Genomic DNA, 22,255 nt, shown 5'->3' with positions numbered 1-22,255 from the left:
TGAGAACCTCATTTTGGAGGAAGACAGAAAGCTGCTAACATCAGTAGTCCTGGGATAAATGGAGCACAGAGAAAGCAGTGAGATGTGCTCTGATGTGAGGAACAGGAAGAATCATTAGCAGCCATGAGCTTCATCACCATGCTGTCTGGCTGCTGCCTTCTAACCTACTTGCACAGCTCAGAAAAGAGCAACTTCTCCATTACACTCAACCTTAAATATTGCTTACTCAACAGGTCACTTTTCCTGCAAAGCAGCAAAAATGAATTTACCTGTCCTTTCTTTCCTCTTCCTTTCCCCAAATTATCCAAACAGTTTACTTTTGCATTTGCAAAGCCAAATAACAGAGGGCATTTCCCCAAAGGGGGAAAATTTACATCAGTATCTCTTAACTATGATGACTACAGGATACAGAATAATACAGCTCCCATAACCTCTTGGGAATCTGCCAATTTGCTGTAGCTGATCTGGTCTTGGAGGTCTGCATGCTTTGATCTCAGTAGTGCTACAGATTAGATATACACCTCCCAGCTGCTACTAAACCTCTATAGATACTTCAGGAAGCCAATGCTCTAAAAATGAAGGGAGAGAAACGGAGTTTTTGTGCCTCTCAGTAGGGCCTAAGCACAGAAAAATCTCACAGAGAACAGAAATAGATGGAGACAGATGCACCCATCATTTACGCGTGCTGAGCACACCCCATTATGCAGACAATTATTTCATCCATATAATGCACCATGGTAAGCTGCTGATTTGGGGACTGCACCACATCTGGCTGCTACATAGACACAGTTGGCATTCTGTAAATACATCTCTGTTGGATTTAAGTTCTAGCTGAGAAAAACAGGAGAAATCTTAATTTAACAAACCCCACGATTTTGAGAGGAAGGGGGAAAACAAAAGTGTTCTGCACCTGCTTTCCTTTTGATTTCTCCTTTTACCATCTTTCCACCGTGGCTCACAGCTCACTAATGGAAGAAAAAAAAAAAAAAAAGGAAAACAAATGCCTTAGCAGACAGTCAAAGAACTCCATTGTTTTTATCAGTGCCTCATTGTAGGGTGGGCAAAAAGGGGGGGAAAGCCACTAAGAGGTTGCCAAGACAAGGAGTGTCGCATGCACAGAACAGCAGGGCTTGCAGTGCAATCAATCATCGCATGTGCTGCCTTCAGCTGAACGCCCACAGCAGCTCCCAACACGCCTGCCCTCCGACCACGCAAGCCAGAATGCAGATCCTGTCCCCCAGCCCAGGCAGGGCTGAAGCAAACAAACACACAAATCAATGTGAAACAGCTGAGATCAATGGTGGATCGGACCGCTATCACACACCTCTGTTTCAGCAGCGAATTCAGTGAGCCAGATATAGGGCAGGAAATCCAATAGAATCCATCAGTTATCCTCTCTACTCAATTTCATTGGAAGTTTTGTTTGTTTTTTTCATTTTGCATGATATGGGTAAAAAGATGCTTTGCGTAAAGCCCCAAGGAGCCCAAGCACTTCCTTCCCCCTCTTACTGAGGAGGCATAAACCTGAAAGCATATAAGGGTCAGCTGCTATCAGCAGTATTTAAAACAATTCTTAGTGCTAAATGTCCCTATTGGTGCCAAGAACACCTATGTAAGATGGGTAGAAGTCTAGCCATCATAGTAAGATCTATGCAACACACACATTAGTACAGCTGGGAGCAGGAAAGTAAGATGCTCTGAATTCTAAGGTGAGGCAGCTTTCTCTTATCTTGTAAGAATTGCAAAGAAAGAGTGTAGACGACAAAGTGACTTGTCATGGGTTATCCTTACAATCTTGTCTCCCTGTTGACTCCCACTTCTTTTCTCCTATAGAAATTCTGCTGAGCCAGGCAACCACTCCTGGCATACCCCAAACACAAAGAGATCATGTTCCTGCAACAAACCTCTCAAGATCTGATGTACAAATTAAAATGCACGCACCCCACCCCTTTTGTTGCCCCTCACAGCTGTGAACCACAAGTGTCCTCCAGCTTCCAGCCCCGTCCATCACACCATGACACAGGGCTGTGTGTTTAGAAACCAGCTGCTGACAAAGTGCAAACTCCATCAAACATGGCTTGCTCTACTGCACCAATATGGACCCTGCAGCATTGTCAGGACTGAAACCATGGGGTTTTTTGGTCAGGGAGCTGAAGAACCCAGTCAGAGAGTGGCCAGGAAGGAAGAAGAGCCCACCTGGGCTGGGGTCCCAGAGCTTAGCCATTTGGTCCAGAAGTCACATTTCATTCTTGATCATTAATAAGCCGATAAATTACACCAGAAATCAAAGATGGCACAGCAGAAAACTGTATCTCTTGCTGCCCTTATAAGGCAGGGCATTTGCTTTTTGTATGCATGCATCCCCAAAGATACGCCAACCAAACCACACTACACCTACAACGCTTCTGGACAAAACAACAATTTGTTCTATCAGAAAGAGACAAAATAAGTCCTCTTCCCTTACACAATATAAGATACATACATCAGAGAACACGAGCTGTACTGCAGGGACCACAGTTTTGTAGGTAGGTCGCATTTAAGCTCAGGTTTCTCCAGCGAAGGATCTGTAATAAAGTTTCAGAAAATAAAACCCCCCCGAAACTCAGCACTGGATGTTAAACCCTTTTTAAAAGGCTTCTATTCATACCACCTCCAATTTATTATAAATGAAAAAGGCGCTTGCAACATTCTCACTCGCTCACAACAAGCAGCATAAATCCTTAAACTACAACTAATTTTTAACAGGCTGCCGTAGCAAAGGATTTGAACTGATGGAAACGCGGCTGATAGCGCAACTGCAGAGCTATAGATAGAAGAGCATCCGCGACTTCTCGTAATTCTCTGACACTTGTCTGGTCTGTGATCTAAAACCTTCTGACGTCAATAGAGGTTCCCACTGCAGCTCTCCATCCTCACATTAAATCAAGAACGCGTCAACAAAGAGCGTATTACCACCTGGAATGTGAAATCTTTTCTTGTGGAGACGTTTCTCTTCTTTATTCACCACATTCAGGAAGGTGGTTTATACATAGCTTTATACATCTGACTAGTCCCCTTGACTTTAAAGGGAATATTCAGTGTGTACGAGGATAGACACATGCTTTTGTCTTCACAGGGTCTTTTTTCCTTTGTTTTTCTATGAAACTGCAATTAAAAGTCTTTTTTTAAACCCTTCAGTATACGCACATGTAAAATTCAGTGCTGGTGTTTGCTGGATTTATTTCACATTGTTAAAATCTGAGCACTGACTTGTGATCCTCCACTCTCTATGAGGTATGTTTCCAACTCTGTCTCAATGGTTTGGGTTTATATATTTCCAGAAAGTCAGTACTTATGCTCTAAGTGATGCGCTGTCTTCTGGAGGAGATTTTAGTTGAGAACATCACCAGAGAGAATGGCTCTGATTTCAAAAGGATGAGTTTAATGTCCTCCTTGAGGGAGAAGGGAAAAAAAAAAAAAAAAAAAAACAAGAACAAAGACAAAAAACCCACCCCAAACTCCATGAAGCAGTATAAAGAAGAAAACAGGCTTAGTTTGAAATACTAGCCACTGAAAGCTTAATCTGTAATAAACGAATGAAATCAAAGGCTGAAAGAACCTTCCCTGATAGCTGCCTGTGGCACATCTGGATGCCATGGGAGAGCAGGGAGAGCAGTGCTGCAAAGGTGAAGGGGCAGAGGTTCTGTGACATGCAGAAGGAACTGTGACAGTGCGAGAGACTTAGAACAGCAGCCCTTGAAGAGCAGGGATCTTGCATGCAACTGAACACTGCTACCATGCAAACATTTGTACCCACTGAGCTCTTTCCATCTCAACTCTACACAGCACAGATTTCTTTTGCCCCCTAGCTGGTTGCATAGTCATTTATTATTTTTTATTATTATTGCTCTGTCCAGGCAGTGTCAGCAATTGTTCCAAGTGCTGGTGTCTTTCCATAGAGTTAATCAGAGTAATTGGGATGCTTTATAGCTCCAGACAGGATGTTTTGCCATATGGGGTAGGAGCCATGGGCTGCAGGAAAGGAGCAGTGGAACACGTAGACGTATGAATGCTGCAGTCTGACAAAGATTCTCTGGCTCCACTGAAGTTGTCGCAGATTCCCTTGGCTGGGAATGATCATCAAGGGTTAATTTGCTGAAGGCTGTGGAAAAGCGACTCCCAGCTCCTCTGCTCCTCTACAGCTACAGAGACAAATGGTAAAGCAGCGTGTGGGACCTTTAACCCAGAGGATCCCTAAACACTCACAAAACTTTAACTGATTGTATCCTGCGGCTACTGCAATGCAGCTACTTCTGGTGCAAGAGCTGGAATTGGTCTAAACAGCTCACAGCAACCGAGTACAACCACCCAGGACAGAGAGCAATATTTCACAAGCTTCCTTTCCCTTTTCTGCCTTTCTCTTTCCTCTGTGAAAAATGATATTAAATAAATAATAACTGAGCGTATCACTGCATAGCTTACTGCCCACTTCTTTTTCAGGGTGAAACATCTTCTCATATTCCATATCTTACCAGCCTCGCTGCACACTAATATCTTTCTGTCCTGTCCCATGCTCCTATTGCACAGAGGTTCTCAAATAGCAGTCCCCCTCCTCTCAGGAAGCCAGAACACAATAAAGTCCCAATTCTTCCCCCCCCCCAAACCGTTGCAGTACACCCCACATCTGTACTGCATTGCCTCTAACCTCCAGCAGCTGAGCTTGGCCACATAGATTGCAATTAGCACACCTGTAGTAGTCAGAGCTCCTTCAGCTCTGCACCCCATCACACCAAAACCCAGCACCAGGGCTCATGGGCTCATTGCTTCCCCCACATCTCCTCTCCTTCCATCCTGTCCGCCTCTACTGATGCAGACCAGAAATTCAGAGGCAACGTGACAGAAAAAAACATGCAGAAAATGAGATTCATCCTTTTTAATTGAATTGTATATCAATATTGATTGTGCTATTCATTTTGATAGTAAATCTAATTATTTTTAAAAAGTCAGCTTGCAGTCTCTGGCAAGCACTCCCAGGCCAGTGTCTGGCAGCATTTCCCTCAAGATAACACATCGACGTGCAGTCAGAAATAGCAGTCTGGGTGCGGGTTTTAGGGCTGCCCCTTCCACCCCTTGCCGGGAAAGATCTCATCTATCTGCCTGTCTGTCTGTCCTTCCCCCCTCCCTCCAGCTGCTGAGGAGAAGAGAAGCAGCCCCAGAGGCACTCTGAATGCAGGTTGGGGTGTGCTGGGCTCCAGCTGATGAGGTCTCAGAGGTGGGGAGACAGCTCAGGAAACCCAGGGGAGCAGAGTGGGATGGAAAGCGCTGGTGGCTGTGCTGGTGCCTGGCCTGACGGAGCTCCCGCAAAGCCCCTTCCCACGGGAGAGTTGCCATGGGTACGGCAGCTCTCACTAGTTAATCATGGACAAGGCACTGCATTGCTGTGCCCAACAGCCTGGCGTTCTCCTTGCGCCTGTGCCTCTCCGCAGCGCCTGCTGGAGTCCATAAAACCTCTGAGTTGCTGCTCCGTGATGCAGGTGTAAGTTGTTGGCCCTTCTGCAGCACCTGATCTGAGCACCCACTGCTTCCAGGTGTCATCAGGACTACCTGAGTTTTCTTTTCAAGACTAAACGCATCCAAACTGCGCCATCAACATCCTTCTGCCCTTCCACCTCTGTTGCACAGAGTAGTGAGGGGCTGCTGCTCTTCCACCTCACCCCCAGCTTCTTCAGCTGCAATGCTGGGATCGCTCAGATTCAGCAGACCGCATTAACTTAAGCACTTTAGGAGGAAATTACTTGGAATTCAAATCCCGAGAGAACAGTTTCCACCAGGAGCTTAGCTGGCCCAACTCAGCTACTTTGGCTTACAGAGGGGGGACACTGCATGTAAAGTGGCCAAAAAAACTAAAAAGAGGGAAAAAAAAAGACACCTGCAAAAGCACACAGCATGCCAGCAGACAAGTGCTGTGCTTTATCATCTCAGTGCACGGTGTAGCTGTCGCTGGTGCAGCCTGTCTGTTCCACTCTTTTTCTTCTTTGATGCCTAGGATAGGGATTGTTTCTTCTTCATCATGAATAACCCCCCTCATCCTCATCCAGGAGGAAGGAAAAATAGATGTCTCCATCCTGGTGTTCACAATTAAATCAAACAATCCTCCCAGGGACAAACTGGGACGCTCTCCAGCCTGGGAAGATGCTTGTGGAGGTATCAGTACTGCAGGGCCGAAGCACAGCCAGCTCCATGCACATCCAAGTGAACAAGGCAAAGGCTGAGACCCAAAGCTGTGCAGCTGCAGCAGCGGTGCTGCTGTGTCAGAGCTAACGAGCACGGACAGCAATTTCCTTCTGCTGCATCCCAAACCCCTCCAGTCACAGTTACAGGATGTGCCATGAAATTTGTATTATGAAGGAAATATTCCAGACTGAAATCTATCTGTACTGAGTTACTCCAGTAGTGCCTAGACCTAAATCTGCAGTAGCTGTAGATACGAGTAATGCCTATGAGAGCTGCATTGTATCCTGAAGGTCCTAAACCAGAGGCAAGTGTAGGATGTGGGAAACAAACTGAAGTTTGGGGTAAGCAATTGGGTATCTTCCTTTCCAACAACCTGCAGAGAGAGCCCAACCAGAGCGATAAACCCAGAGCTGCTCCTCTGAGCCACAGACGTTGCACCTTTTACCCTCACAGATATCTGATCCTTCCACTGTTCTCAGTGATACATTTCCTCTGCAAACACTTGTTTTGCAATAGTTTGTGCTTTTGCTGCCAGACGGTCTTTTGGTTTTTTTCCCCCCTCTCAGAATTAAAGATTAACAATTAAATTATTTGACAGGGGAATAGAGGCCCTGTGCTAATTAAATTCCTTGGTCTCTCCTCTTTGCAGAAGAAAAAAAAAAAAAAGATAGCTCTCAGTATCAGCATTCAACCAGAACAGGGCAATGTGTGATGTCGGAGTTAATTAGATGGGCGGCCATGGGCACAATGAAGAAAAAAAAAGAAAGAAAAAGATTAAAATATTTCATGAGGGACATATAGATGTTGGGGAGAAAGAAGGAAACAGCCAACCAGGGAGCTGAGCAAACTGACACGCCAGACTGCAGCAGGCCCACCTTCTAAGCCAAATATCTGTTTATAAGAATATTTCATCTGTTTAGCCGAAACAATAACGCAGAGAGACAAAGCAAACAGCACTTGCGTAGGCTGGGAGAAACCAGGAACAGGTTTCCTGCAGAGCTTGACTGCTCCATTTTAAGGAATGCAATCCTTCAATGCCCTGAGCAGCTCAGTGGTACAGTCACCAGATTCCACCCTTCTGTTGCCTGCTGTTGGGCAGAGCTCCTGGGGGCTGCTCACACGCCAGCACCGATACCACAAGCACTGTCCCCGTGATGCAATCCTTTCTGTTGTTGTTACTGTGGTGATTGCGTGATGGCACTTTCTCAGCCAGATCCACTAGGGATTGCACCACTGTAAACAAGATTATCTGCTGTTTGGCTGCTGATAAAATGCACCGAGGCACTCAGCTCAGGCAACACTCTTGCACTGATGCAAGCTTCTCCCTCTGTGTTTTTGCTTTCTTTTGCCTCTTTTTGTTTATGCGGAGAGTAATTTTTTTTTCTCTCTGAACACAAGAACCTACCCTGAAGTTCCAGTTCTCTTTCATCATCAGTAATTTCCTAATCACTGAGATTTCCATCTCCTCATCTCAGTCAGGCCAGGAGATGACCAGTCCTAGGGGACTTCCAATGGCGCTTCCACATGAACTAACAGACAGAGAAAACCCCAGAAAGCTCCCAGGGGAGAACCTGGCCAGGACAGATCTGGAGGAGAACAGAACTGAAGGCTTTTCTGAGCTGCTCTGAAGGCTGTAAATCCTAACTGTCACACCCAGAGTGAAAATTCCAGGGCTACATTACATACATCTCATCTCTACAAATGATGGTGGGGTGGGCCAGCCTCTTGTTTTATATCATTATGGCTGACCTAGAATGTAGATGCACCTATCTGCTGCTGGAAGTGTTTTGTTAGCTCCTCATCCTTTATTGTCAAGTCTGAGGGGAAGTTGTTACCCCTAGTTTCAGGAAAACATTAAGTAAACAGATACAAACAGGACAAAACTCAGGACTTATCATTCCTAGGTCACTGCGGTACAACACACAAGTCAACAGAGCTCCTAAAACAAACACCAGGAGGCACAGAACCACTCCTGGCAGTTCCAGCACATCCCCAGTGGTGCTCACAGAAACTGCTCTTGAGGACGTGCACAAAGCTGCAAAAAGCAGTGGGGCTATGAGAGAGTGATCCTCACTCAGGCATCAAATTTATTAGACATATACTTCCGTGCAGTAAATGAGCCTGTGAAATTAATTCTGCTTGCAGAAAGAATCAGAAAATGGCACCCAAGAAGCACCAGCAGACTCGTTCATTTGAAGCAGTGTCAACACATTCAGCATGGGCTCTCACACACTGAGTTTAGAGAAGAGCTGAACACCCCTTCCTGCGCTCCTCCACCTCATTTCTTTTTTAAACAAATGCCAGGGGAACTGCAGGTTTTAATTATTTTTTTGCACTTAAAGGTTACTCTCTCTTCCTGCTCCCCAGCCCCATTCTTTCCACTTCCATCATTCCTCCAGCCTAGAGTTAACGAGAAGAAATCAGTGTATTGCACTATCTGGCATCTTGCTGCTGAAGTGGCAGGACTTTTTGGTTACCAAGTCATTTGCTGCTTAATTGAAATCTTTTCTCTGGACTCATTGCCATGCAGGCACTCTATCGGAATGCAGCTTTCAAGCCCAGTATTGATCCACCTCCCACTCCCAGCTTTCCTCCTATATGCTTGCAAATCAATTGCACCAGTTTGTTTTCTTTCTTCAAAGAAAAAAAAGTAAAATAAAATAAAACAATCACCCACTCCACAACCCCATTTATCCCTGGAACACATTACTTGGGCTTTGCCTCAGCCCTTAGAGCAGAGATGGGGGCAAGAAATGTCACGTGGCCATTGTAAAATCTAGATCCCCACTTTGTCACACCAACTCCCAGCACAAGTGTGCAACAGCTAAGTTCAGATAAGGTTCAGTCTGGGAATAAGCTGTGAAGACACAAGGGTAAATGATATCCTAGGTTTAGACCCTCACTGGAAATTGTCTGGAATTTATCTCCCTTTGTAGCAGAGAAGAGTGAAAAGGGTTGGAGAGCTCTAACAGTAGCAGCTTGCAAGAAGTCAGCCTGCATTTGTGGGTTGGCAAGTCATCATCTGCTAATACTGGAAAAGAGAGCCAGTGCAACACATGTTACTACTGACATCCAATTTAGAACTTGCTGGTTCAAAATGCTCTTGTCAAGGCTCACGTAGAAAACATTTGCGCCCTGAGCCTCAGCTCATTGGCGTTGTACCAACAGGTCTGAGAGCTGAGACACATTAATGCCACACACAGAAACTATCTCCAAATTCCTCTGGTGGATCTCATGTCAGTACTCAGCACTACTGTACCAAGAGGCAGTGGGCCTGACTTCTGCAGTCTCCTCAGTGTTTTCACCTCAGAAAACACAAAACTTCCCAAAGCGATTCTCTCATGCTGCAAGAGGACTAGAGGCTATGCAGCTTACTACCTGTGCCTGTTGTAAACATGCTTAGGCCTCTCAGCTGCTCAGCCACAGCAGTGCCCAAACAGCTCTTATACTTAAAAAGTGGGAACTGAAGAGGATAAAACAGTGAACTGCACTTCCTACAGAGCAGCTCTCTGACTTATTAGGTTCGTGCATTGCAATACCTCCTGTTGGCTTCAGCCAGAAGTAGGCATCTGAACCCACAAGCAGAGACAAATCTTGTCTTAACAGCTGGCGAGTCACTTGTTGTTTTTGTTGTTGTTTGGTTAGTTGGAGCTTTATTTGTTTGTCTGATAATCTAGATAATTTTACACCACAGTTTCAGCCTGGGAAGAGATCTGTGTTTGCATAGATGCCATATATCCACAGGGCAGGAACCAAATGGTGTCTATTCCTGCCTTGGAAGTCAAACCTTCCAGCAAGACTGAAGACAGACATCTCATACCAGGGGCCACTTGTTCCTGCACAGGAGACCTCCTAAGCCAAAATCACCACCTTGCAGGACCTGCAGGCTCCCATTTAGTCTGAAGAAACACAGGCAGCCTCCATCAGGCTTCTAGAGGGAAAGATTTTCACCTTTGAGATATAAATTACTAGCTTCTGTCTTTCTGCTCTAGAACCATATAACTTCCCAAAAGATTTCATTCCCTTCCATTCTCAGCCTGAAATAAGCACAATTTCAGAATTAGATTCCATACAACTCCTGGTCCATAGAATGTGTTTCTGTATCCAACAGCAAATGCTGACCTGACCAGCAAGCAGGAGGCAAACACACCTATCCCCTACAGTCCCAAATGCTCTGCAGGAGATATGAAATCATACAACATTCATTATGCTTCAAATTCCAGATTGCTCCAACCCTACTTGCCTTTAGAAAATTAGACTGGGTAACAAAAACGCTCCTTGCTATTTGCGGTGTAATTAAGCAGTAATTGCTGCCTAAGGCTAATCTCAGAGTGTATTTTTCCTGTGGAGCTCAGTGCCAAAGTTCACATTTGTAATTTAGTGGCATGCCAAGGAGCTGTACCTAAACTCACAAAAGGATTTTCTCCACTCATCTTCTCTCTCCTATTTTGGTGGCAGCTGGGATTCTATATTCAGAGATGTTTGGGCTGGGCAAACAAATTAGCAGAGACCAGCCTCGTTAGGAATCCATGTGGGTACCTATCCTGCCTCACTGTGGGAGTAAGATACCAACTGCTCTTTTTGACCCCAAAAATTCCCCAGTATGGAATATGCATTAAAAACTCCTTTCTTTCTTTCTACTCACAGCCTGGCAGCTTCCAAAGAAGCTGAAGCAGCAGCACGATCTGCTCCCAAGCCCATGTCTCCTTCTGATTTCTTGGATAAGCTGATGGGGCGGACTTCAGGATATGACGCCAGGATCAGGCCGAATTTCAAAGGTATGCAAGAAAATTAACAGCAAAACAACACTTGCTTTGTGGATTTGTTTCATTTTGTGACTGCAGACTGCATGAATACCTCACTGATTGAATACAGAACATGATGTACCTATATGTTGATATGGAATAAGTATGATAATAAGCATGATAATGAGAGATTTGGCACATGGATGCCCTGTGGATGTCTGAAAAGGCATCTTATTTCCACTCAGAACAAAAACAGCCTTTTAACAAATTTACATACAGTACCCATACTTAGATAACAACACAGAAAGAGATGAGGATCCTGCCAGTCCAAGCAGTGACCAGCAGCGAGCTGAACCTCTTGTAGGTTAGGAAAAGAACTAGCACCTTCTGTGAAGCTCCCTTCTTACATCTACAGGAGCGAGAAGGAATCCCTCCCATCAGCTCCAGAAGAATTCAGCCAGCTTTCATGGATAGCATTCTGCAATGCTCATTTCTTTCATTTTCTTTTCTTCCTTGCCACCAAACCCTCCTCCTTCAGAGGAGTCATTGGCCATGCTAACACAGTACCAGGAACCATTCATCGTGGTGACAGCACCTGCCATCCAGCTTCAAACTATAAGCCCCAGTCCGGGCTTTTAAATCCAAAGCAGGATGGGAAGCTCGTGCCCTAGTAACCAACCAGGCAAGAGAAAGCACTGTCTGGAACACAGAGAGTTAAAAACACTTTGAAAACCGTTACTAAAATATGCACGCACAAAAAAGAAATTAAACTTTAATATTTAATGAAATGTGTACATTATCATCTTGCTGAAGGCATCTGTATTGCAATTTTATTTGAGATAATTTAATTTCAGTTTTATTTCTGTGAACTGCACCTTCCCAACAGGGCAGTTTTGCTGGCTTAGCCTGCCACCCATAAATCAAGCTCCAATTTATATGGGACGCATAGGAGGTGTTTCACAGAGCTTGGGGTTGCAGCTCTCAAAGCACGTCGTTAAAATTAACCATCAGTAACTCATACGGGCATCTTAATGGCTTAGATCTAAATGAAAATAATACCAAAGATCCCTATCAGATTGATTTTTGGGGAGAGGAAAATTAACAAAAAGATGGCATTTTCCTGAAGTGCTGTGAAGGCTGAACTTAGTTGTGGATTCACATTTTGAGAACTAAGGAAAGTGTATCCAGACTTCTTGTTAAGACAGATGATGAAGTCCTAGAGGAGACTCAGGGGAGATCCTATAGCTCTCTACAACTACCTGAAAGGATGTGATAAGGTGGGGTCTGCTTCTTCTCCCATCTAACTAGCAACAGGACTAGAGGGAATGGCCTCAAGTTGCACCAGAGGAATTGTAGGTGGGATCTTAGGAAACATTTCTTCATCAAAAGAGTGGTCAAGCACTGGAATGGGCTGCCTGGAGATGTGGGGGGAGTCACTGACCCTGGAGTGTTCAAGAAACATTTAGATGTGGTACTAATCTGGATGGTTTAGTGGGGAAATACTGATGTTAGGCAGATGGTTGGACTGGATGATCTTGGAGGTCTTTTCCAACTTGGGCAACTCTATGATTCTAAATCAGTAACTCAGGCAGTGACAGACCTGGACCCAGGGGGTGTGAAACAAAGAACAGGGGCTGTAATAGCCTTAGCCCCACTGCTGGAAATTTGGATGCATCTGCAACCACATCCCACTGCACAGGGGTTATGCCTCCATGGCAGGCAGGAAAGCTCCTAGAGCCTAATAAAAACCTGTCTAAAAAAACTCCTATAAATAATAAAAAATGATTTTAAAGAAAACGAATAGTTCAACCTGCCAAGTGCTCACAGTGAATGCAACATGAAGAGCACAGTGCTGAAGGGGGATCTGTATTGTCTCAAGGAGGGATCCAGCCCCATAGAATCATAGAATCATTCAGGCTGGAGAAGACCACTAAGATCACAAAGTTTAATCCCAACCCACCCCCACTGACCACATCCCTCAGTGCCACATCTCCACAGCTCTCAGACACCTGCAGAGATGGTGACTCCATTACCTTGCTGGGCAGCCTGTGCATCACTGCTTTTCCTGAGAAGAAATTTTTTCCTGATATCCATGCACTGGACTGAGATCTGTCCATGCTCAGACTCATTGTAGCACAGCAGCACAGGATCAGGATAAACAAGGCCAGAATCTTCTATGTATACCAGAGGCACAAGCATGTGCATTCATTGAGGATGTTAGCTCAGTGGTTTTCTTATGCTGAGGCCATTAGGAAGGGAAACCACATGTACGTTGACTTTCTATAGTTCACAAGCTGGATGCAGAGAAGCATCCTCCTCCTCCTGAGCATTACAGAAGGCATAAGACAAGTGCTAAATCCTGGTCAGATGTTCACTTTCAGCTGCTGGATAAGCCACCAGCAGAGGAGTTGATTAGCTCCAGACCCTTATTATACAGGCTCATTAAAAGCAGGCCTGCCACAAGCCAGTTGGATAGGAGGGATAGCAAACAGGGGAAGAAGAAACAGGCACCATTTTGTATCTGATATTTTAGCCCATGCTTGCATTTAATCATCTGGAGAAGGAACTGAGCAGATTGCACACCCTGGGAGCTGCTGCTGAGCTGGCAACAAGCTGTCTGGGAGCTGGTTAGACAGAAACGTGCTCAGATTGCTTGGGACTCATATCAAGAAAATCCCAAGCCATGAAAAGCACTGCTGTAACACGGCTGCAGCCTCAGTCCTACAGGGGATGGACACAAAGTTTTAAATGAGGCCAAAGCAGGAGATGGGGAAGGGAAACAGAAGAGCAAAGCAAGCTCCAAGCACACCATTCATTTCCATGCAGGAAGAAGTCTGCACTGATTATGGACACAAGCTTCTTGCTAAAGCACAAATGAATGCTGTATGATTTCATATCTCCTGCAGAGCATTTGGGACTGTAGGGGATAGGTGTGTTTGCCTCCTGCTCCCTAGAAGTATCTCATCTGACAGCATCTGCCAGACTGCAGATGTGGCCTCAGAAGGCAAGCATCACTCCCCGAGTACTGCAGAGCCATCAGGCCATGTTTGAGATGCAGACACCATCCCAGTAAAGGATGGTGGAAGAATCTAAAAATTCCCACTTTGCAAATTTCCACAGATCTATTTCTTCTCAGGCAACATTGTTATTCATATTCATTGATACCAACGCCAAACAGACTGATATCCCCCAAACCCTAACTACATCCTTTGAATCCCATAACTGGCCCCTTGACTTTCCTAACGTGTACAGGTTAAACAAAGCCTCATTCTAAAAGCAAAGAAAGGCATGGCTCAAGAGAGGCATGGCCCAAAACCTGGCATTACCTTCACCCAAAACAGGACAGCCAGAAAACTTCTGCTGGCACATCCTGGCAATCTCCCATGCAGCTGTGAGCATCAGCAAACATGACTGTTACCACATGGGATTATAGCTGCACTGCCCCACCTTTTCCCTAAGGCACACTGCTTAGTCCTGCACCAGTTCTATAAAGATCATAGGGTCCTAATCTGGACATTCAGAGGGAAAGACAAAGACAGAGCTCTAAACACCAGTGCCATTCAGTAGTCTGTTGGCTCTTTCCAGTGCCATCATGTTCAAGGTGAGCTTAGCACCCACACAGCAATGTCAAGATATCTAAAAAGCAGTCCTGCCAGGCTGTGATCTATTCATTTTCATCAAAACAGTTTACAGAAGAGGTATATAAACACTCATCCAAACAGTGGAGCAGAGGTGAAGCAAGAGCACTGCCTGACGTCAAACTGGCGTCAGATCCAAGGCTAGACTCAGCCGGGTCATCCACACAGTATTCCCAACCTCACCTCTCAGCCCCACAGCAAGCTTCGATATTGCAGAGTGGAAATATTTTGTCTTTTAAGCACACAGTGAAGTGCTGTTCCAATCTGTATTTGTCATGCAGGCCCACCAGTGAATGTCAGCTGCAACATTTTCATCAACAGCTTTGGTTCGATTGCAGAAACGACTATGGTAAGTAAAAATCACAGCACAGCTGTTCTGCTACTGGCTCGGCCTCATTGCACTCCCAGCCAACACAGCATCCTTTGCCTTAACGTAACCAGAAGGAAAATGTCTCTGTATTCCCAAGTTTACCTGAGGTTTGAGTAAATTCCTGGCCATCACACGCTTCTCTCAGGTTAAGATCATGGTTCATTTGCAACTCTATGAAAACATTGCACAGGCAAAGTATAAAGGTGAAAAAAGGGAACAAATGAAGTCTTTCCTAAAACCTTGACCAAGACTCCAAGCTCCGAGACAGCTGCAGCAGCTTTGTATCAAAGAGATCACAGAACATTGATTCAAATCTCTTAAATGAAAGAAAAACAGCTGAATTCAAATCCAGTCTGCAACAGATTCCGTATTTGCAAAGATCAGGAGAATCACTAGATTTGGATTTTCTGGGAGACATGAGAAAAATCATTGCCTAGCAGAAGTTTTTTTTCCTTCTCTTAAATCAATATTTGCAAGTTAAGGCCAACTTCAGGCAAAATTAGTGAACGTGGCTAAAAGCTTGATCTAATTGGCAAGGCACTAGGAGGAGAGAATCGGGAGAACAGGAGATAATTGCTCCATCTGAAAACTGTTAAAGATTGGTTGTGACATGATCAGTGAACAGCAAACAAAAGCTCTGGAGGTGCAGTACTTTAGCTCTGTGCTAATTAAAGATAATCCAGAAATATGTGTTTAATTACACTTTGGTAATTCTTTACCTAGGAAGTGGTTGAACAAAGACCTTACGTATGGGTCAGACCCCCTGACTCTACAAGTTCCTTGTAATGCACACCACAGTCAGAGGACATCAACAGCTATTATACACACACACACACACAGTTACGAGTCTCTTCTAACACGACTCTTCATGCTTTTCTTCTGGCAGTGCTTGGGGTGGGAGGAGTTCAGTCCCAGGGGTATAAAATGGCCACGACTCTGTCCAAGCTCAAAGGGTTGCAGAAGGTTTGCTCAAAGGGTTGTGGGTTGCAGAATGTCAGAGATTACAGATGGGAAGTGGACTCCTGGATTTATACACAACGTAAGAGAAAGAACTAGAACTGAAATACACCTCCGTTCCCAGTTTACTGTTTTATTAGATACACCCTATGATGTTACAGGCAGTTCTTCACAATTCAGCAGGGAAAACCCACAGACTGCAAGAGAGAGCGGCAGGCCCACAAGGGATCCCTGTGAAACATACAGAGCACATTACACAGTGACATGGTTTTTTAATGTGGAGCTGTCATACAAAGATGCCACAGCATCCCTGCAAGAAGGATGATTCATCAAATTAGCATGAAGTAGCACAAGAATGAAATGCAATTCACCTCCAAGACATGCTGCAGGGTCTTGCTATCCTCTCCAGATGCCCCCCATTTCATATTCTATCTTCCGTAAAAAGAAATTCCCATGGGAACCCAAGAGCACCCTCTGGGCACATTGCTTTGTCTAGAAATACACAAGCCAGCTCTGACAAGCTAGTCCAGATGTCAGGCTGACACAACACTGCACACAACCTGATATAATGCACTTCTTTGGGGACTGTGTTCTCTCTTGTAAATGCTGACAAGGACACAGACAACACAAGTACTGAAGCATTTAAAAATGAGGACCCAGCGAATAAGTGCAGTCTTTAGGATTTGCTAATTTGGGATTTACCCTGCAGAGAAGCCAGGCTTTCTTTGCAGCAGGTCCAACAGGCAACGCCAACTCCCCACCAACATTTTTTGGAAGGGAGGAAGGTCCTGTTGTGGAGCACTTGAATTGGAACAAGTAATCAAATCAGGGGAGAATAGAAGTTTCACTGCATAAAGAAGGACAAAGTCCATCACTGACTTGCAAGACTGATGACAATAAAACTCCACCAAACTGCTTCAGTGATCACAAGGGAGGGAACAGCTTTGTGGTTTTAAGAAATCACAGCCATTAGGCACCGAAATGTTGGCTGCATTCAGGTCCAGGAATATCATATCATCCTATAATTTCTACTAGTAGATTCAGGAAGAAACAAATTTTTATAGGCGCCACAAATGTAATTAGAGAAAACCTTTAATCAGTAACGGCACTTCTAGTTCCTACACAAAACACTACTGTTGGTATTTGAGTTTACAGCAACTGAATCTTCCAAATCATGAGATCACCAAGCAGAAGGTTAGAGAGGTTGGAGGTGAAGGTTCCTTTACAGCTTAAAGCATCACAGGAGTTAGAAGAGGAAAAAATTCCACATAGAGAATGAAGCAAGCATTTGGCATGGTCACTACTAGTGCAAGAGCACGTCATCAGTAGGGTAAAACTACCCTGTCTCATGACAATCTAATCTGAGCTCATGTTCTTTATTAGTAGGCAAACAATTTAACACTTAAGGTTTACAGACCTCAGAGGGGAGGCAGTGGGTTGCAACTGAGAGAAGGCACGGAGCTCCCAACAGGTGCAGAAAGCTGGCCTCTGTTCCACAGAAATTCTAAAAGAATCGGGCAAGAAATGGAGTTCTAGAAACTCTGGCAAAGAGAGGAGAAAATAAATACAACAGAAAAAAAAAAAGGGACAGCCATCCACCATATTGAAATCCCCAAAAGAAACCCGAATTAAAGCAAGGTAAAAAAGCAAGTAAACACCTTTCAGCATCCTGAAGAGCTGGAGACCAACCATAAAAGCCTTTAGTGATGCCCATAATTGATGGGACATTTATGCTAAATTGTGGCTCATATAGCATACTCATCAACCTTGCTTGCATTCAGCTCTAAGGACAAGGGAGCACATAATTGGGAACATCTCCCTGAACCAAGCAAGTGCATCTATTAGAAAGACAGTACCAGATATAGAAGGCAGATGGGTCCAGACAGCCTCCTTCTGTCCCAAAGCATTACTACAATAGAGCATCCGACAGCAGGGGACTCCAAATGACAAACAGAGGATGCATCCACTTTAGCAGCTTACTTTTATTTTAAAAACAAACTAAAAGAAAAAGAACAAAAGCACTTTTCTCCCACTCTTACCAGAGTAGGAAACCTATAGCAAAGCTACCAAAATCATTCCAAAATGAAACAGAAGTCAAGCACCCAGGGAACAGTTTCTTTTTGCCAGCAAATAAACAATTCAGGATTATCTGAGAGCTTTATCTAACAAATTTCCTACTATAACAAAAGTCTTGGAATGAAGTGATGCCCCTGATCTCTTTTCCCATGGAATTTCAGTTTTGTTCATAGACATCTAGCTGGCCTAGGCAGCTGGGAATATTTTCTCTACAATGAAGGCACGTAACAAAGGAGAAATATTCTTGGATATCATCACTTCAAGTTGTCAGGAGCCAGACTGAGTGCTCAAAGCAACTCCTCCCCATCCCATATTTTTAAAAGGGCTCACAAAAGGCTACAAAACTATCAGCACAGTCTCCCTCAGACACAGCACACGTATGCAAATTTACCCTTACTGATTTCATGCCATAGTCATCCTGTCTAAAAAGAGAAAATCAGATGCAACCTTCCAAACAGCTGCAGCACAGCCACATTTGCTCTCCCAGCATCTCCTAAGGACAGGAGAATTGGAAGGCTGCAACCGTCCAAATGCAAAATACTTGTCCACAGACATCTGCACATGAGCTTCCCAATCAGATAATTAACTATCCCCACAGCAGCAGAGGTCCAGCACAGGCTGCTGCCAGCAGTCCGAGGGGGGAGATTCCCCCGCTTGCTTGAGAAGCCCAGTAAAGTTTCCAGCACCAAAAAATGCACCTATGAAACATCAAGACACGATTTCTGCCCCTCACCACGCACTTACTTTCCATCGAGCAGCAGTCCCTTCTCAGCAGAGCCTCCTACAGCCATGAGGCAGCTCCCACTGCAAATCTGGAACCAGCTGCAGCTGTGTGGGGCTACCAGGGCCTCATTAACCCAGCCATTACCTCCATGAGAACACAGGCTCTGTGCTCTGCCAGCCAGGTGAGAAATTCACCTGAGGAAGTTCAGGCTCTGCTCAGTTCAGGCTGTTTCTTCCATCAGCACAATGCCGAGTCTGAATCAGGGACTGAAAGCTTTTGGGTTCCCTGGCAGCCTCCGTTCCCTCAACTCACAGCCCTTCCCCAGCCTGTCACACACTGCCCAGCAGATTCCGTGGTCGTGGTACCTGGCAAGGAATGGTCTCAAATAACCTTCCATCTCCTTGGCTCCCTGTGAGGCCACTAAGAAGAATTTCACTTCAGCATTGTCAAATTGAACACCTTGATGGCTTCAATTATTTTTTTTCCTGCCCTGTGGCATTTCCCTCTTGGAAGCAGAAGGCCTTTGTGCCGTATTCCAAAGCTGGATGCCATCACAAGCCAGGCTTGCTGCTCCCCAGCCTGCCAGAGGAGCGAGCTGCACAAAGTAATCAATGCCTGGATGTGATCAGCACACAAATGAGGGGCTCAAGTGATAAGGAAACGGAGAAAGGTTTTTTTTGTTGTTTTTTTTTTTGTGTGTGTGTGCTGAGTTTGCATCCCCAGTTCAATCCTTTTCTGCTTGAAAGTTCACATCAGAAATTGGCTTGCACTGTCCATCACCTCGCACTGTGGACTTCTTGGTGATGCTAACTAAGATCTCAAACAGTAGCATCCAGGAGAAATGCTGTATAACTCCAGGTGGCCAAAAAATGAGCATTATTCAGCTCATCACCTCTCAGCTTGACTGCAGGGCCTAGGCACAAAGCTCTAAACACACAGGATCCTTTGGCTGGTACAGCCCATACTTCTGGCTGCATCACAGCCTCAGGCATGACATATTTGCTCTCCATGCCTTATGCTGGCACCTCAGGCAGTGTCATGTCCAGTTTGCAATCACAGCGTGTGTTTTCACATTGTGTTTAAATAAGCCTGGATGCAAGAAATCTAAAAGGCCGCTCAACATCTCCACTACTACTGCACAGTTCAGCTACCCACCATTAAGGAAAACTGTCTATGAGGAGAAAACCATTCTCCATGGCCAGGCCAGGATTGTGGAATAAAGGTAATAAGAATAAAGACCTTCATACGCACACACACAACTGAGCAGCCTCCAGAAGGGCGCGGTGCAGTTTTCACATTCACAACATGCCTCTCGAGTGTTTCCATTTAGGACGCAGCCAGAGGACACACTGCAGATGTTGTCTATGGTCTCACGACTGCTGTAGTGGCAAAGCGAACCACACTGAATCTCTTTTCTCACCTTTTCATTTTCTTTTGGCAAGTTTTGCAGCCAAAGCAGTGATTTTAGTCTAGCAACAAAGCCTACGTGCAGTTAACAGACCACTGTAGAGGGATTGGCTCCTTTTCCCCCCTTCCAGTACTCCATCAGGCTGAGAACACTTCTGGGCAGCTCACACTGAAGTTGCTTCCAAACATGAGTTTAATTTGTGTTGTACATGACGTAAACCCCCATCTAGAGCTGACCTGCTTGCATCTAGCTTATTTGTAGCTGAATAAGCAAAACAACCTTTCCCTTTCTACCTATTAGGTCAGTGACACTGATTTCCCCTGCCTGCAATGGCTGCAGGTCTTTACACACAGAAAAGGGAGAACTGAAAGTATACAAGTTGCTTAAGGAGCTGATGCATGCCCTGGGAAGTGGAGATTCAGGGTTGCTTTCCTCTTTCAGGTCTGCATGACTGCACTAAGATCTTAGTTCCTAGCTGTCCGCAGCTATTCATATTTTCTCAAGGCACGTTATCTGGGGGGGACAGAGCTGAATAATTAAGTCAGAGGGAGCCACTAGGACTCATGAAGGTGACATTTGGAATGTCAGCAGAAGGAGAGAGTGTTGCAACTCTTTACATGTTCAGAAGTCTGCTCCTTTCAGCATCAAATCCTTGGTCCATTTGCTGTTGTCACAATCAGTAATGTCATTACCAGCTTCTCTGCTCCGAGGATGCAGATGCCACTAAGTGGTCTGAAACAGAGTTCCAGAGCACAGGCTATGAACTACCCTGTCCAAAACAGCGAATCACCCAATACACAATCATCTCCCAACCCTCCAGTGTGACAAGATCTGCAAAACTCACATCCTCCCACACCAGAAGCTGTAGGTTCATAGCTGAGTGAGCACAAGAGGCTGCAGTATCAGCCAGACTCTCCTCCAAATGAACTCTTAAAATCCAGAGCCTTGCGTTCTCCAGATGGAAAGAACAGATCTGATGGCAACATCAGAAACCTCCTCACAGATGCCAAGCATTGTCTCAGTGAAAAAAAGATCCTAGTGCCTGCAGCAGGTATTAGACACTGGCAAGCACATCAGAGCCCTTCCATGACCCGTCTCTTAATAGAAGTCTTCAAAGTACATCAGTATAAGAAAGGCACCAAAGAAACCCTTAATCATGATATGAACTATTAGTTTGGGATAGGCCAGTGAAATTGGTTTAATATGTGCTGCTCTTTAGAGATAGCTTGCTTCTATACTTAGAAATGTCAATTAATTTATGGACATGGCATTTTCATTCCTCTCTTGATAGCTGGCATGTCCTCTCCCCATTTCAATTTGTTGGCTCACTTTCTTTTGTGAAATTCAGCAGAAAAGGGACATGCAGTTTACCCAAGGAGAACAGAAACTGAGTTTAATTGTCTACAAGAGCATCCAGGACATCTGAGCCAGACCTCAGCAGCCAGCCTTGGCCTGGAGAGCTCAGGGGAGCTGTAAGACACAAGGCTGTGAGGTAGATATCAGTCAGTGTGTTGCTGGGGGACCAGCTACAGCTAAAGATGGCTAGCCCATAAAATCTGCAGCATTTATGGCATTTTAATGTTAGAGAGGGGAAAACAGAACACTCGTGATTAAGAGAGGAGATGCCATGCACATCCCTCCTGTGTTCATACTCTCATCAAGGGCATCAGCTCCCATCAGTTTGGCTCAGTTACTGAATTTATATCACAGAATGGCCAGGGTTGGAAGGGACCTCAAGGATCATGAATCTCCAACCCCCCTGCCACATGCAGGGCCACCAACCTCCACATTTAATACCAGACCAGGCTGCCCAGGGCCCCATCCAAATCTGGCCTTGAACACCTCCAGGGACGGGGCATCCACAGCCTCTCTGGGCAGCTGTTCCAGCACCTCACCACTCTCTCTGTAAAGAATTTCCCCCTGACATCCAACCTAAATCTCCCCTCCCTCAACTTAAAACCATTTCCCTTCATCCTGCAGTTATCAACCCTTTCAAAGAGTTGATTCCCCTCCTGTTTGTAGGCTCCCTTTAGGTACTGAAGGTTGCAATGAGATCTACCTGCAGCCTTCTTTTTTCCAGGCTGAACAAGCCCAGCTCCCTCAGCCTGTCCTCATAGGGGAGGT

General features: G+C 45.1%; 1 protein-coding gene across 1 annotated transcript in view; it reads left to right on the top strand.

Moving 5' to 3' along the window:
- Positions 1-22,255, top strand: part of GLRA1 (glycine receptor alpha 1) — a 36,575-nt gene that overhangs the window by 5,554 nt on the left and 8,766 nt on the right. The window contains exons 2-3 of the mRNA XM_042881643.1: positions 10,861-10,991; positions 14,878-14,945. Coding sequence (XP_042737577.1) covers positions 10,861-10,991; positions 14,878-14,945 — 199 coding nt within the window. The remainder of the gene's footprint in view (positions 1-10,860; positions 10,992-14,877; positions 14,946-22,255) is intronic.

This window comes from Lagopus leucura, unplaced genomic scaffold (assembly GCF_019238085.1).
Source record: "Lagopus leucura isolate 7727_CA_CO unplaced genomic scaffold, USGS_WTPT01 Super-Scaffold_100030, whole genome shotgun sequence".
NCBI lineage: Eukaryota > Metazoa > Chordata > Aves > Galliformes > Phasianidae > Lagopus > Lagopus leucura.
Note: the sequence above shows the minus strand (reverse complement) of the source record. Positions and strands in the feature narration are given on the sequence as shown.